Genomic DNA, 16,898 nt, shown 5'->3' on the forward strand with positions numbered 1-16,898 from the left:
TCTGTTCATTTTCCTTTGTCTGACCTTCGAGGTCAGCCCAATTAACGTGGCGTCGCAATAAACGGCAGCACAGGGGCCTCTGACTGCCGAAACGTGTGAGGAAAAAAATGAAACTCGACACATGGTTAAGGACTATGGACTGTTAAGAAAAATAAGTCTATTTAATGGCCATTCAGGATGCGATGACGATTCAAAACAATAACAATATATAGAAGACAAACCAATAACTCCAGAATACAATGACTGTCAGTTGAGTGTACAAACAGGTTTTATTTCTATGAAAATAAACAAACATACAGCAGTCTCAGATTCCTTTAAGTGACAAACCCTGATATGGGTTTGAATAAAAATTTGATCTGAAGCTTCTTGGTCCAAAGCAGGTCAAGATTCAACATGGAAAGAGACAAAAGGCATCAATCTCAGCGACGATACCTACTAATACCAACTAAAAAACAGAAGACTTAAAGCTCTCAGACACCAGCATCTAGCACCCATGACCTACAGACAACTCTTGCAGGGAGAACTAAGGTTATCAATACCACTAGTGCACCATAAACTGTAACAGTCACAATGAATTTGGGGAAAGTTTCAGGTTAGGATTGAGAGCTACGGACAGCTGACATCACATGCCCACCACACTTCCAGTCGTGGCGGGTTGGGGGTGTTTGCTCATATTGCACAATGACAACATCAAACCATGGTTGCTCATAGAACAAAGCAGCATTTGCGTATTTTAGCCAATGAGTCCTGTTCACCAAAATCTACTTTAAGAAAACAGAGAAGAAAACAGACATGGCAGGCTGTACAAGATGAAGATCTTGAGGATTGGTCTAGGCTATGTTCCCAGGCCCTCCATAAAAGCTGGTGTTTCTCCCCAGATAAAAAGTCTTTAACGCCATTTCAGGAGATCAGGCGATGTCATATGCTAGCTTGGCACATGCATACCAAATTAGTTGCTTTCATTTGTTAACTTACCACCGGTGTGGTGGTCCTTTGCACGTCTAGGTGTCCCCAGCCCTGTCATGAAGTTAGCGTGTAGCCCCCTGTTAGCGTGTCATCCCCCATGTTAGCGTGGGCTACATACTGGTTCTCTGGTGTTCTACCCAGTTAAAAAACACTGTGTTCAGGGAAACTGGTTACTCCTCAGGGTAACTAGTGACTCTAAGCATCCTCAGACAGGTTGTCCCACTAAAAGATCATCCAGCGCCTTCCGGGACCCTAACCCTAAATAAATGGTTATTTATAATGAACAAGTGGGTTAGACTGTTCCTCCAGGAACGTGAAGAGCTTGTCTATATGATGACAGTAGCAGCAAGCGAGGTATGAAACCGAAGGGTTGTTGGAATGTCCTCATTCTGCGGGGCTTTGGGTTTCAGAGAGCCACCTCTTCCCGCCTGGTCCTGTGAATGCGTCCTCGCCCGCCGCGGTCACCATGAGTGCTGTCCATGCTCTGGTCGCTCAACAACCTACACATAGATTCAAGGTTCAGGATATCATTGTTATACACACACGAAACAGTCAGTTACACCACACAATCCCTTCAGCCACCGATAACATGCAAAAATGAAGCATAAAACATTAACACAAATTAAGGTGCATCAAAAGACAAATTCAAAAAGACAAGTACAATTACGAGAATAAATAGGTGCGATATAAACATGTAATTCAAATATTCTTAAAAGCATTGTCCCGTTTGAACACGAATGGGTACATAACCGTTTGGGCGTAAGAGGGCATGGTGACTGAAAGCATGCCGCTGGCTGGCGAAATGGTGAGCGTGTGCGTGGGAACCCGCCACAGGACGCCGATCGTGGTGGGCAGGTCTGCTGCCAGCCTACATGCCGCTGAGCCGCAGCGTCTCGGGTGGGGGGCCTCGAGCGGGCTATGGGAAGAATGGCATAGCAGCGGCGCAAGGGGAGCAGGTGTTCGAGTGTGTGTTATCGCAGCCGGCTGAATGCGTTTTTCCCCCGACGGGGAAAATGAAGCCTTTCAGCGCGCGTGTGGCACAGCGCTGTGACTTGGTGCCACGTGGCGGCTGGAGAGCCACTCTACAGCCATTAATTGGTCTTTTGACATAAAGGGAATCGCCCAACAATGCTAATGGCGCCCACGACAAATGATGCCGGCCGTGCCGGAAACTTCCTCCTCCACTGCCACGCGAAGGTCCCCTAACAGAGATTGGACGTGTTGAAGAGAAGTCCTTGAGCACCAAAAGCACCCCCCCCACCCCGAAAAAAAGGGAAAATGACAACAATGCCAGGCGATAAACCGATAATGAGTGTGCTTTCAATGGCCCGTCCGCTCCATAGCAAAGACAGCCGCATCCGAACAGAAGACTTCTCGTTTTGGAGATGAATTGTTCCAGCATGTTGAGGTGCTCATGCCTTCCAGCCTGTTTCTGAAAGAGCGCCAGATTTCGTTTGCAAACATCAACTGTCTGTTGATCCCACAAACCCTGGAATTGTGCTATTTCAATGTGCCCTCGGCTGAAAACGGGCATTTGCTGGGTCACTCTCATCTCCTTCTGTTTGGTTTTCACTTTGAGCAAAAATTTATTTCCACCCTTAGCCAAAAATGTACAAATTAGGGCATGAGGGAAGCACCTATGGCAGCAGCTTAAAACTGGGTTGTGACTAAATTGTAAACTGTAAAACGGTGTCTACATATTATCCACATGCCAATCAAGAGCACCACAATGCCTTTTGGGTAAGATATTCCTGTTCAAGGACTTTACTGGTCACCAATTAGTAAGAAAAGAAAAGTAAGAAAAGGCCAGATAATCACAGAAATAGACTAATTACGGAGTAAAGACATTTATACAGCATCACTGGACAAAATTACAGAGTAAATAAATGTTTCCAATTGGTTTGCGCTTACATTATTTTGAGAAATTAATAAGAATGTCAATGGAGGTTGTGTTTCTCTTCTGTTTATTGACAGAGAAACTAACCATGGGAGGTAAAGGGGCACAGGAGAGATAATTAAGGTTTCAAAAACACGAGTGGATTCACCATTTTGAGAGTTATTTAATGTGATTAAGATTGCCTATTTATGAACAGTACTCTCTGGCATCCTCTGCAGAATGATCAAGGGGGTGTTCCACAAAGCAGGATTTCTCAGATAACTGGGTTAACTTAAGCTCTAGAAGTCATTATTGTCCAACAGAAATGCTCCTCACTTAAACTCTTATTGTACAATCATGACTTCTAGCTTAAGTTAACCAAGCTAACTGAGAAATCCTGCCTGGTGAAACAGCCCACTGGTCTAGTGTGGTACATGTTCAAAAACATATGAGAGAAATTTACAGGATTTGAGCACACTTAACGGACCCAGTCGCCGCAACAGGCCACGGCTAGAAAAATTCGGAGAGCTTCATTTTCTGTGCAATTATCACTTCATATTCAACCATTTTACGACCATAAACAAACGCTTATGGGCGCTTCTTAAAGCCGACGAGGTGACGGCGGTTGTTGGCATGGGAAAATGAGAAGATAACGACTTGAATCTGGGTTGCGACTGAGACACAGACCAAAAGCTCACCTCAATTACACACGTCGCTACTCGTGCGGGAAATAATGTAAGGGCAAAACACTTAAATGCATACCATCCACGAACGAAAGAAGCCGACTAATGAGTCAAAGTTAGCATTTTTTGCCACCTCTGGGGTGATATGCATTATTAATTAAGTGGCATAACCTTGTCTTTCTCCCGCTTTAGCCCACGCTCAGCAATCACCTTGAAATACCGGCGTCTGAATGGCCGCGTTCACACGCGCCGCGCGCGGACCAGCAACGCAGCGGCACCGGGTTTTACGCCACATTCAATTCTCTGACTTACCTGAAGGCTTGAACGCTGTCAATTGAACCACCTGAAGAAGAAAAACAACAACACATCAAAAAGCAATTAAAAGAAAGGACATTAGCAAATGTACCTTTCCAGAAATATCCAGAACAAGCGTACTTTCTTCAGCATAATGACCGTAATGACTTGAAGGATGTCTCTTAGCCACGCGATCGAAAATGGTAACTTTTATTGCGCCTAGATTTTAGTCTTCGGTAACTAGTAATTCTGGTTTCATCTCAGAAATTTAAATAGCGTCACGTGTGCGTTGTGCACATCTGGTAATGTACAATGTAATATATTGTAGTATGTGCTGAATTTTGTATTTAATCATCATTATAACTAATCTATCTTAAAAGCTCTTTATCCCAGATGAGGACTCCAGTTCATCACATTTCTAAGTTAAATGTGCTCAGAATGATTTTTTATTTTCCATTTTCTCATATTCACCTGGCAGCAGCACGTTAAACCATAATTAAATCCTATTGTATTCATCTATCTGTTTTCCAAGCTAGTTATCCAGTACAGGGTTCGGGGGAGCCTGGAGTCACTGACCCAGGAAGTAGAGGGCGTGAGGTGTGGCGACAGCCTGGCCAGGATGCCTGCTGCTGCAGTGCACACACGCTCATACATGGGGGGCAGTTTACAGTCACTGATTCTAATGCCATGTTTATGATATATTGGAGGAAACCGGAGTGCGGGGAAGAGGCCCAAGTCAACACAGGGAGCACATGCACACTGCACACTGCACACTGCACACAACAGTGGGATTCAAAGGCCAAATCCTGAGGGTGCCAGGCAACAGTACTACAGACTCAGCCACTGCGTCCAGTTGTTCATAAATGAAATAGCTTATTATGCATATTGATTGGGCTGTCCATCCAGAACGCCTCCCACACCGGGCCCTAGGCTGGCTGGGCACAGGCGTGCAGCCTGGCACGCTAAGTGGTAGAGAAGGTGTGACAAAGGGACATAGATCACTTCAGTAGTTAAGCGCCCCGCTTAGGGGTACAAAGGTGTAGTCCCAGGTGTAGCAACAGCTGCCTTGTAATCCATGGGGCTAATGTCCTGTGTATTATTCAGGTGCTATGCAACCACATGTCTCCATGATTATTATTATTAATATTATTATTATTATTATTATTATTATTATTCCATGTCATTCCCCAATTGGAGGAGTTTAAGTATCTCGGGGTCTTGTTCACGAGTGAGGGGATGATGGAGCGGGAGATTGACAGGCGGATCGGTGCGGCGTCTGCAGTGATGCGGGCGCTGCATCGGTCTGTCGTGGTGAAGAAGGAGCTGAGCCAAAAGGCAAAGCTCTCGATTTACCAATCGATCTACGTTCCTACCCTCACCTAGGGTCACGAGCTGTGGGTAGTGACTGAAAGAACGAGGTCGTGAATACAAGTGGCTGAAATGAGTTTCCTCCACAGGGTGGCTGGGCTCTCCCTTAGAGATAGGGTGAGGAGCTACTCCTCCGCATCGAGAGGAGCCAGATGAGGTGGCTCGAGCATCTGCTTAGGATGCCTCCTGGACGCCTCCCTGGTGAGGTGTTCCGGGCATGTCCCACTGGGAGGAGGCCCTGGGGAAGACCCAGGACACGCTGGACAGACTATCTCTCTCAGCTGGCCTGGGAACGCCTCGAGATTCCCCCGGAGGAGCTGGACGAAGTGACCAGGGAGAGGGAAGTCTGGGTTTCCCTGCTTAGACTGCTGCCCCGGCGACCCGAACCGGAAAAGCGGTAGAGGATGGATGGATGGATTATTATTATTATTATCACTCCAGGTACTATGATTAATGTAGTAATATATCATTATGATCACTTTATTATAAACTGCTATATAAGGTGTAATGTACTAATCAGCTCCTACAATGGGGCTCATATATAATAACAATCAGGCACTGCTGCACTGCACACCGGTGGCTGAGCAGGGGTCCGGGGGTCCACAGAGCAGTAGGGGGTCTGTAGAGATTCATGTATATGAATGCCACGAAGGATGAACCATCCATCCTTCTCCTAACTGCTTAACCAGGTTAGGGTCCTGGGGGGGCGTGGACCCTATTCCAGGCAGCACAAGGCACAAGGCTGGGTAACAGCCTGGATGCCAGGGTGCCAGTGCATCAGAAGGTACAACCACTCAGACCACGGGCATCTATAATCACCAATTAGCTGAAAGCATGCCTTTGGACTAGGGCTTGGCGATATGGCCAAAAATGTCATAGAATATGTTCATTTCAGCCGATATTTACATCAACACAATGAACGTCAAATGATTATTTCTTTCTGGTTTAAAGGCTGATTTTTGCTCCAGAGTGAAAGTTGAATAAACCAGATGATTATTTGTGGTTTTAAACTGTTCTTTATCATTAGAATGTGACAAACACTTACCAAACAGCATTTCACATTTCACAAGTCTGAGATAGAAGTTAAATGAGTTATTTTAGTCAGTGCCGATAAAGGCCACCGCTGGCAGTCTTCCTACACTTCCATAATTCTCTGTGAATTATTACTGTTGGCATTTCTCACTCTCCCGATGAGTTGCCCTGTTGTTTTGACGGTATTGCCTGTTTTCTGCCTACCTGCCTGCCTTACTGCCTTCTCTTACTTGGTCAGTAATCCCCCCCCCACCCCCCATTTGTGTATTTATGGCAGTGTCTATGCCTGCGCTCCATTGCTAGGCCTGACAAAAAGTCACAGAGGAAGTGACATCATTTCATTATGATGCAAAACACGTCGCCGGGAATCACATTCGGTCTTAAATTATATCAAACTTTTATCAAGCATCTGTCATATTGATATTGAGGAAAATTATATTGTGATAATTACAGTTATCGTGTTATTGCCCAGCCCAACTTTGGACTGTGGGAGAAAATCATATCACAAGAGACAGTGAGAAAACTGTCACTGTCCAGTGAAAGACGTGTAAAAATACTCCAAAAATCCATTTTCTCAGCAGTGTGGAAAAGGCATTTTCTCAGACACTACTTTACAAAGTAACCCTACAACATAATGAGACACCTTAGCACTACAATTTCAAACCCTTGTTGTTACAGCCATTAGTGAACAGTTTAATGGTTTTGATGGACTTAGATTGTTGTCTGTGAGGGAAAAACATCAGCATCAAGATACAAACTATTTAACAATGATGTTAGTTAGCTAAGTAATATTAGGTTGCTACAGTTAGTCATATAAAATAATCCATAGAAACAACCATCATAAATGGTTAGTTAACATGTGTTAACATGTGTAACCAATGCAAACACAAGTACTACTTAAATAGAGTAGTACAAAACAACGTTTCATTGGTCAATTAGATGTCAAATGCTATTAGGGACAGAGAAAATGGGTGTATTTCATCTACAGTAAAAAGTCACAATCATCAAAAATTGGACATATACAGTTTTCATGAAATACTCCTCACACAGAAGGAGTCAAACCCCCCCAAACCTGGAAGTGTGAGGTGACAGTCACCCACCGAACCACCGTGTTGTCCTACACAGGATGATCCTCTGTGGCAAAATATCAAAACACCAGCACTCCCAGCAGAACATGTAGCTTGATGAATGAATGGACACACTGGGAAAGCTTCCAAGATATCTCTGTTTGCCTACAGTCTTTTCTCCTTCTCAAATTTTTCCAAAAGTTATATAAAAATGAAGCAGTGGACTTCCTGGGTATAGAGTAACCTCTGAGTGAAATGAAATGTGAAATGCCTTACTAAGCTAATGTAAAATTTCACAGAAGACTCATGAATTGCAGGATGGTTACTTGCTTATAACCTGACATGCCTTACTCAGCAAAGTCACGTACCTGGTCTGCCGTAGCTGGTCGCAAGGAAAAGCTCACCATGTGTTCCTTCATGAAACTCTCTGAAAGACAGGAGCAACGTAAACATGAATGGCGGCCACAATAGCCAACACTCAGGTTAACAAGGACAGTCCCTAATGGAGTTAGAAATCTTCATGTTGGACACACCGCGCTCCCAGTCGTCCACTTCTGAGAGCCAAGGTCACACTGTGACATACGTCAAGTACCATGACTTAGAGGTGAGTCAACAGGATCACGTCTGACCTTAAGTGGAGTGGATCAGAGAGTGACATGCTACTCACCATTCTGGATGACCACCGACCCGGAAGTGGGTACACCTCCTTGCCCTGAAGTATCACTGGTCTCGGGGCTGGACACGGCACATGCACCGCAGGCCCAGGAAGTATTTGGAGTCCTCTGGGAGGGTAGGAAGCCAATGGGCTGGGAGCAGTTCTGGAAAACCAGTAGAAAATAGCCCTAAACACTAGCCGCTCAATCAGCATACCCTGACCGAACAACTTTAACCCAATCAGATAACCTACTGTAAAAGACAATGCCTTTCTCTTTTCCTGAATTCTCGTGATGGCAGTCCTCACCTTAATGGACAAAAGAAAAATCAGCTGAATACTAGCATGGTATATAATAGCATTCACTGAATGCGTACACATATAATATCTAAGAAACAGGGTGAATAATGTCTGTCAAAGAAGGATGAAACAACGTGTGCGGAATGTTAAGGGTTAAGGTACGTGTCGCATCCCATATCTTCAGATATAGTTCTATAAAATCATATTCTGTGTTGGTGAAAGAATAGAGGAGAAAATGGCAGAAAGTGCTGCTTGTCTATCAGCTTGTTTTCGAAATAAAATTAGAAATAACATTCTGCTATATGAATCACAGCTTCACTGCAGTTTTCTGTCATATTTATGTGAGTGTTACGTTTCGTTTTCAAACTGAAGAACTACCCACACTGTATGTGTCTAATAAAATTACTTAAACTATGTATAGCATTTAGTAATAAAGTTTTAGATAATGGGTTGACCACAGTAGTTGGGATGTTGTTCTTGAAAGCAGTCCAAAGGAGTTCAAAGGAGTTTTACACACTCGTTGACTCTGGTGCACGTTTTGCGTACAGCTGTGGGCATACCAGGCATCTCTCAGCTATGAAAAATTTAGGCAATATGAGATCGTTTCAGAGGAGAGCACCTCACAGTAGACTTGTAGTCAAGACCGCCTAAACCAAGACCAAGACACTACCAAGGCCAGAGGGTATCGAGACCAAGACAAGACCAAGACTAAGACCAAGACAGACCGAGTCAAGACTAAGTCAAGACGAGACCAAGACCGAGACCGAAAAAAAAGACTCCCTTAACTTTTGTGTGCTGTTGAGGACTGACATGACGGGTACTGACTGGTCCCAAAGTCATCTGACAAAACAGCTAACACCTCCAACAATTATCTAAAGAATGGGAAATATGTAACTGATTTGAATTATACTTAATTTGTAGATGAAATTGTAACATCAAATTGAAGATACACAATTATAAACTTAAAATTGCATCATGTCCCATTGTAGTAGTACTAGCCAAATGACACTATGATATCAACTTCCCTGAAATGGATTAGGCCTGTTAAGTCAACACAACGTGATATGCAGATGTTATTTAAAAGTCAATGGTCACATTTATTTAGTCAAACAACACAATTTTAAGTAAAATACTGTAATCAAACAATATAAAGACATGTGCACACTTCACATGAATCAAATGCAAACTACAAATACTATATACCAATACAATCTGCACATCAAATTGTGCATTAATAAAAATAAGGACAAGTGCTTAAAAGATTCTGACATCTTGATGTCTGCAGTGGCATGTGATTACACATTTAACTAATGTTTAACTAGTGCTATATTTATTTTGCGTGAATAACATGTATTTTGATTGGATGTGCGCCAAAGTCTGAATCACAACAAAATGCATGTATGTCATAGATTGGTTGCATTTGAAGGGTGTGAAAGGCGAAATAATAATAATGTTGCATTATTGAACATTACGTTGTGTGTCATGGATACTTTTCGCTCCAAATCTCCTGACCACTATGTTGATCTGAGACAGCAAGACCAAGACAGCGAGACCAAGACAAGACCGAGGGATCCGAGACCAAGACAAGACCAAGACCAAAGATCGTTGAGACTTTGACAAGACTAAGACCACGTAAAAGTGGTCTCGAGACCAAGACCGGTCTCAAGACATCCAACTCTACCTCACAGTAAAGCCGTGAGCCGCTGTGTCTCGGAAATGTGCGTCCTTGGACTAGAAACAAATCACCAAATCAGATCTGTGGTTTGCCATTGTCAGCACGGAGACTTTAGCTCGTAAATCAGCGCCTCCGGACGCTTTTGTGCTGCGATCTCGAGTGCCTGCTGGAGGGTTCTCGATCAGCCCCGACTCAACCGCGCAGCAGAAAGCTCATCACCAACCGGCTGCCTACCTCGCTGTTGTAAATTGCGTACACCAGGAATATGTACAGACCCTGCAGGGAGGAAAGAGCAAGTTAGCACAATGCAAAGGGCAAGCATGGCACGTAAAAAGACCGCACAGCTCTGCGCAGAGAATAAACAAGTAATAAGATGTGTAGAATGGAACTGATTTATTTTTGGACAATGGAGACTCTGACCCCAACCTGGAGGAGTAGAGTTGTTGGGTTAGCTGTGTTGAAACACTACTGCCCTCTAGTGCACATCAACTGCTACTGCATAAGAACCATTCCCGCAGCAAGTCAAATGAAAGGGAGAAATTGCAGGATATTCTTTATGGAATTGTTCTTTGTCATGTTTTCAGCATACTTTTCTGTTTGTGTGCTGACACGAGGCTCGTGCAATATGGCGACTCTCAAAAGTGCAATGCAGTGATACTAAATGAGAGTCTGATCAGGCAGGAGAAGGACAACACATCATTAGAGAGAAGTCCTACTTCAGAAAAATCTGGGGAGGGTTTCTGTGGGTATGTATATATGTGGGTATGTATATATGTGTCGTCTGTATGCATGTGTACATGTGAGCGTGCATATGGGTGTATGTCTTCTGTATGTATGTGTACATGTGAGCGTGCATATGGGTGTATGTCGTCGGTATGCATGTGTACATGTGAGCGTGCATATGGGTGTATGTCTTCTGTACGAATGTGTAGATGTGAGCGTGCATATGGGTGTATGTCTTCTGTACGAATGTGTACATGTGAGCGTGCATATGGGTGTATGTCTTCTGTATGTATGTGTACATGTGAGCGTGCATATGGGTGTATGTCTTCTGTATGCATGTGTACATGTGAGCGTGCATATGGGTGTATGTCTTCTGTATGTATGTGTACATGTGAGTGTGCATATGGGTGTATGTCGTCGGTATGCATGTGTACATGTGAGCGTGCATATGGGTGTATGTCTTCTGTACGAATGTGTACATGTGAGCGTGCATATGGGTGTATGTCTTCTGTATGCATGTGTACATGTGAGCGTGCATATGGGTGTATGTCTTCTGTATGTATGTGTACATGTGAGCGTGCATATGGGTGTATGTCTTCTGTACGCATGTGTACATGTGAGCGTGCATATGGGTGTATGTCTTCTGTACGCATGTTCTTTCACTGAGGTCAGACATCACAGACGATTCCCCTGGCTGATTATACCAGCATGCAGTACTCCCTTCATACAAATTTATACATTTATCAGCCCTTTATCTCCTTCCCCTGGACACTGACAGTAAATCTAAATTAACAAGCACCTTGTGGAGGGTCAGTGGGGGGCCAGGCACCTCTTGTTATTAATTAAGAGGCCAGCCATAGCAGGAGCCAGGCTGGCAGCAGCGAGAGCCAGAGGAAGTGCATCCCAAGGCAGGCCTGATTTATGGGGCACGTGGGCGTGGCTTATCGCAGGCTTGATAAAGAGGTGAATGGTGGATGGGGCCTGTGGGCTGGGCGCCGAGACTCCGCCCACTCTGGCCTGCCCTTCAGAACTGTTATCTCCCACCACCCCTCTACCCCCCAGCCACACCCTGCCCAGCACTGTACACTGAATTTGGTCCTCACAATGTAATCTAAACCTAATCCACACACACACACACACACACAGGTATGGATACTCATCCAGAAGATAGATGGGGAAGCATGCTCACCTGGAAAGCATTGAGGGCAATAAACAGGTAGGCAAGAACCACAGACAGGTGCACCAGGATCCCGCAGATCCAGGTCAGGCCCAGCACGGGGAGCAGGATCAGGACAGGGCGGGTGGCAGCCCTAAACAACCCGAAGACAGCGTCAGCAGAGCCACGAGGCAGACACCAGCCATCGTTTATGACGCAAGGAGCAGGAGCATTACTACTAACGAATTAGCGTAGCCACCAGGAGCAAAATAATTGTGAAAGGACACAGACGTGGTTTATTCACTAAAAAGTACATTATGTCTAAATCATATTGTTATTCCCCATTTTGCGCTCAGCCGACATCATTTCAGAAAGATTCTTCTCGTTCTCTAAGCATTAAGCAGATAATCTGATCTGTTTTGGTTCATGAATGTGTGTGTGTGGGATGTGTTATTCAAACAAAAATCAGTGAGTAGGCCTATGGATATTATGTTTTATATAATCACTATTATAACGTTTCTTTGTGTAAATTAGGATTTTTTTCCTGCTACAGCTGCAATACCGGAATTCGCTAATTAACAGACAAACAAATACGCTCACTCATTCATTTTCCACACCCGATTGCCCTATGCAAGACACGTTTTTATCTTGGAATTATGTCACCGGGATCGGGCTGGAAAGTAGCCGCGAAACGCAGAGGAGCGTGCACACGCCGCGGGCGCGAATACCGACGGTCCTTCTCTTCCACGGGAACGCGCGGCGCGGCGCGCAGCGGCCCGGCGTTGGTTTGTATCTGCACGGAGGCCGCCATTGATTCTTTACAATGAGCTTCCCGGATCTGACAGATTGAATTTTCATCCTTTAGCCGCTAACGCAAGGACAAAATCAACAGTCCCATTTCCCTGCATGTCATCTTTAGTCACATTCGATGGAAAGTTCAAACGAATTCGCGAAAATAATGTTTTAATTGAGTTAGCCAAAGAACCGCGAGTTCTAAAATATTTTACAGCTCAGTCAGTTTGAGTGACTCGCAGTCGCCAAATGACAAATACCCTGCCGTCATTTATTTTCCTGTAACATCTTATTTAATGTATGCTGAATGGTGGAAACGTGCCCGGTTTAGTCACGGAGGTCATTCTGCTGGTGTATAAAAATGCTCTTAACCTGAATTACTCCAATAAAGCATCTCTCTGTGCAAATGAATAACATCGTGTGCTGTTTAGGATAAGGCCATCAGCTAATACTAAATGCCGTTTTTTTTTTTTATCAGAAAAAACAATGCTACTTTTTTAAAATCAGAAAAACAGTGGCTGAATCTCTGCACAGTGTTATTCTGTGTGTTCAAACATGTTTGAATTTGTGCAAGTACAGGGGCGTGTGTTACGCAGTGTGTGTAGCGCTAGATTAATTAATGTCTCGAGGAAAGAGAAATTTCTTGCAATGGAAAGATCCGCTCTGTGTGGGAGTTTCTGTGTGTGAGTGTGGCTCTGACGGCGCAAATGTCTGTAGCTGCGGGTGTATGTGTGTGCCTGTTTGGTGCTGTGAGTTCAGACAGATCTTCAGACTGGCTGTGTACGTCAGAGAGCCCAGCTGTTGTGGTGTGAGACAGTGTTTGTGCCCATATAGGCTAAACAGTATGTACAGAGTGGGGTACAGCACACCTCCTCCGCGCAGACGCAGCTCTCTGCCCGGAGCCCAGGTGCGATGCTGATAAGAGCTGCTACACCCCCGCCTGAGCCCCCCCCCCCCCTGCTGGCTCCCTAAATCCGGGGAGTTCCAGCCTCTTTGCTTCCCGTCTTCTCCTCCCCTCGCTTCTCACATCAGGAGGAGCCCTTTGTGAGGGAGCCGGTGGTGAAGAAGGCACCTCCTACCCCCCCACAGCTGATGGGTGTCCAAGGGAGGGCTTTGGGAAGACGGGACTCTCTTGGGACAGGGGTGTCAGGCTTGCGTCCCATCAAAAGCGTGGGAATCCTGCACATGTGTTGGTGTATCACTATTGCATCGTTACCTGCTCATCCTCGTGCCTCAGCATGCACAGCAGTGCACTTTCCCGGCCTAAAGCCTAGTTCATACTTCAGTCTTCTGTGTTCGCATTTGTACATACTGCATTTCTCCATGGAGGCGTGTGGTCGTAATCAGGAATGGTGTTCCACCAGACCAGCAGTGGGCAGATGTATTGCAACAAACACAAATACAAGCAGTGTAGTGAAATAGCTAAATCTTTTATATAGTGTTTTACTCTATATAAGTAAAGTAGCCACATCAGTAGCCTTATGTGGTAATAAGGTAATATGGCATACCAAGATATTTTGAAATCCTTATGACAACACTACAGTAGCTGGGACCTCTCCTTCCTCCACGACCGGAAAATTTTATTGCCAAGATTTAAAAATGCCATAATAGTATTGATTTTGAAAATACTTCATACTGTACAAAGTCTGGTCAGTATATAAAATGAGATATCTGGCCACCTCTGCACCTTCTACAACAACAACTATTGTTCTCTTTTGTCATTGACCACTGCACTGTGAAAGTCAGTGCTGCCACCTACTGGAAGCATCTAGTCAATTTCCTGGCACAGGTGCAGTTGATGCATATGATGGCGAAATTTACGTCATAAGGCCATGCAGAAAAGCGACGTATATATGGGTCTTCAGTCCCAAACTGTACCCATACCCTACTCCAACCTCTCCAGCAGATCTTTATATGTGAAATATCAGCTGCAAGGACTGAGCAGCTGGGGAAGAAGACACACGCCAAAGCATTTAAAAGAGGAGCACAATGTGAGGAGTGTTTGTACTTGTAACTCACCAAACGAGGCCAAGGGCGTGCAACCGGGAGAGAGAGCTGGGCGTAAGCATCTTGGCCCGGCGTCGAGCGCTAGAAATGGTCACCACGACAACCCGCCACAGTACCACGGCATTAACCTAAGGATGAGCAGAGGCAGTCAGGAACAGATGTGTGGATAGCGACTGAATAAAATTTACACATGGAGATGTGATGATGTCAAACTAGGCACGACCCTCTCGAAAACCTGCCATGGCCCCTTCTTCACCTTCTGTAAGGCAGTTCTGGCCCCGCTAAGCCTCGGTATCCAGCCTGGTAACAAACCACACACTCCAGCCAACTTGTCTAACAGTTAATCTCTACCTGAGTTCACCCAGTGCCCTCTATTGAAGAGAGTCAGGGGTCCTGCTGGGTGAAAATCGGGCAGCACTGCTCATGCTTGGGGCTGAAGGTTGGGGGCGCTGTTGTACCTACTTTAAAGGTACATAACCATGACTTGCTATGCACTCTGGCTTATGGAAGAATTAGAATTTGGTGATCAGTGGTCATTGTTGACACACCACAGCACACAGCGCGCGACAATGAAATTGTCCTCTGCATTTAACCCATATGTGACATCGTGACATAGCAGGGGGCGGCTAACTCAGCACCTGGGGAGCAATGCCTTGCTCAGGGTATCTCAGTGGTGCCTTGCTGGTCGGGGATTCAAACCAGCAATCTTTCAATTACAAGTGCGCTTCCCTAACCATCAAGCATAGAAGTTCCTGCACGTATTTATGTTTTGTAAGGGAGATATAAAATAGGGTGAATATGGTGATAGAATATGATGACATTCATATATTTTATGAAATTAATGTTTATTTGTCGCTTGTAAAATTATGCTGAAATCTGTGAGTTTTCATGTACTTTGCTCTCATTTCGGACTCGAGGTAAGAGTCCAGGGTCAGGCTTTTAATCCAGCACCTCCAGAGCATTTTCAGTGGGTTAAGGGCCCTTCAAGGGCGGCATAGAAATGTGTTAACGCTCCTGAGCACCGAGCACAGGATTCAAACCAGCGACTTTGTGATCACAGGCACAGAGGCCTAACCTGCCGCGCCACTTAAGTTTGCGTTCAAGTCTTTTTTCTCATCTCAGAAAGCCCACCCCGCCCCACCCCAGAGGTCTGCCCAGTGGCTGCAAACAGATCTGACTGGAAATGCCAGAACAGGAACCCAGTAGGGCACAAAACTGTCACTTACAGATAGTATGAAGAGAACTGGTCCTGCAAAGGCCCAGATGGTGTTGTGCTGCACGTTGAGCCAGCAGCGGTCATCTGCTTTATACTTCCCAAAGGACACTGCCAAGGTCAGCCCGACGACAATAACAGGACACCCTGAACAGGGGGGTAGGCACAACCATCAGAAAGCAACAGGGCCTCTCTGAACAATAACAAAATCACCTTTTTTGCTTTAGTACTGAAAATATGTCAGCAGAGTATAATAAAGACACCAATAGCACAATAAAAACACGATTTAATTGGTCAGTGACCCCCCCCCCCCCGCCTAAAAAGCCCAGTGTTTGGAATCTTCCGATTGGCTTTTTGTTGGTGATCAAAGGCATGGATCACATGCTATTTCTGGCCTTGCTCTGATAGACATAGCCCCCTGAGGTCCATGCAGTGAGACACACCTACACACGCCACACCGAGAAGAGCTGTTACATTTACACTGACGTGACGTTTTAGTTTTCCAAAGATCAGAGAACAAACTTCAGTTTCCCCACCCTCTGGAATTCTGCCTTTTGAAATATTCAAAATCAACGGTAAAACTCTTGCTGATAACTTGCTGCTGATGTCATTCTACAGTCAGTAAACTTGTAGGAGCCGATTTCCAAAACTCAGAAAGTTCACAGAAATGCTACTGACTTACAAGCTTGTCCTGCCCAACTATTCCATGGACTTTTGGAATTTTTTGGAAATTTTCTCTTCAATTAGTAAGCAGCAATATCAGGACAACAGAGAGGAATACAGCAAAAATAAAATGAAATATCAACCGTAATGTCAATGGCAGCCAGACGCATTCTTGACTGTAACCCATTAACTACTTGCTTTGTTCTTCTTCTGAACAAGCATATAGTTACTTAAATTGTGCATTTTACCCAAAGTGACCCACTGCATTGATTTGGATCTAGAAACAAAGTTGCTCCAGGGATTAACAGCAGCATTGAAAGGTTCCTGAGTTCATGTTCAAAACCAACCGTACACCAATGAGCCATAACATTAGGACCACCTGCCTAATATTGTGTAGGTCAGCCTCACACCAATGAAAACGCTAGCTAGTA

At 44.8% G+C, this 16,898-nt stretch overlaps 1 protein-coding gene across 2 annotated transcripts in view; it reads right to left on the minus strand.

Moving 5' to 3' along the window:
- Positions 1 to 244: 244 nt before the first annotated feature.
- The window catches only part of adgrd2 (adhesion G protein-coupled receptor D2), a 36,866-nt gene continuing 20,212 nt past the window's right edge, over positions 245 to 16,898 (minus strand). For both annotated transcript variants that reach the window (XM_072707302.1, XM_072707300.1), the window contains exons 18-26: positions 15,818 to 15,951; positions 14,604 to 14,719; positions 11,826 to 11,946; positions 10,148 to 10,189; positions 8,194 to 8,247; positions 7,954 to 8,104; positions 7,655 to 7,713; positions 3,838 to 3,868; positions 245 to 1,466 (exon numbers count right to left, since the gene is read on the minus strand). In XM_072707302.1, the coding sequence (XP_072563403.1) occupies positions 1,459 to 1,466; positions 3,838 to 3,868; positions 7,655 to 7,713; positions 7,954 to 8,104; positions 8,194 to 8,247; positions 10,148 to 10,189; positions 11,826 to 11,946; positions 14,604 to 14,719; positions 15,818 to 15,951 (716 nt within the window). In that variant the 3' untranslated portion in view covers positions 245 to 1,458. The remainder of the gene's footprint in view (positions 1,467 to 3,837; positions 3,869 to 7,654; positions 7,714 to 7,953; positions 8,105 to 8,193; positions 8,248 to 10,147; positions 10,190 to 11,825; positions 11,947 to 14,603; positions 14,720 to 15,817; positions 15,952 to 16,898) is intronic.

This window comes from Paramormyrops kingsleyae, chromosome 2, assembly GCF_048594095.1.
Source record: "Paramormyrops kingsleyae isolate MSU_618 chromosome 2, PKINGS_0.4, whole genome shotgun sequence".
NCBI lineage: Eukaryota > Metazoa > Chordata > Actinopteri > Osteoglossiformes > Mormyridae > Paramormyrops > Paramormyrops kingsleyae.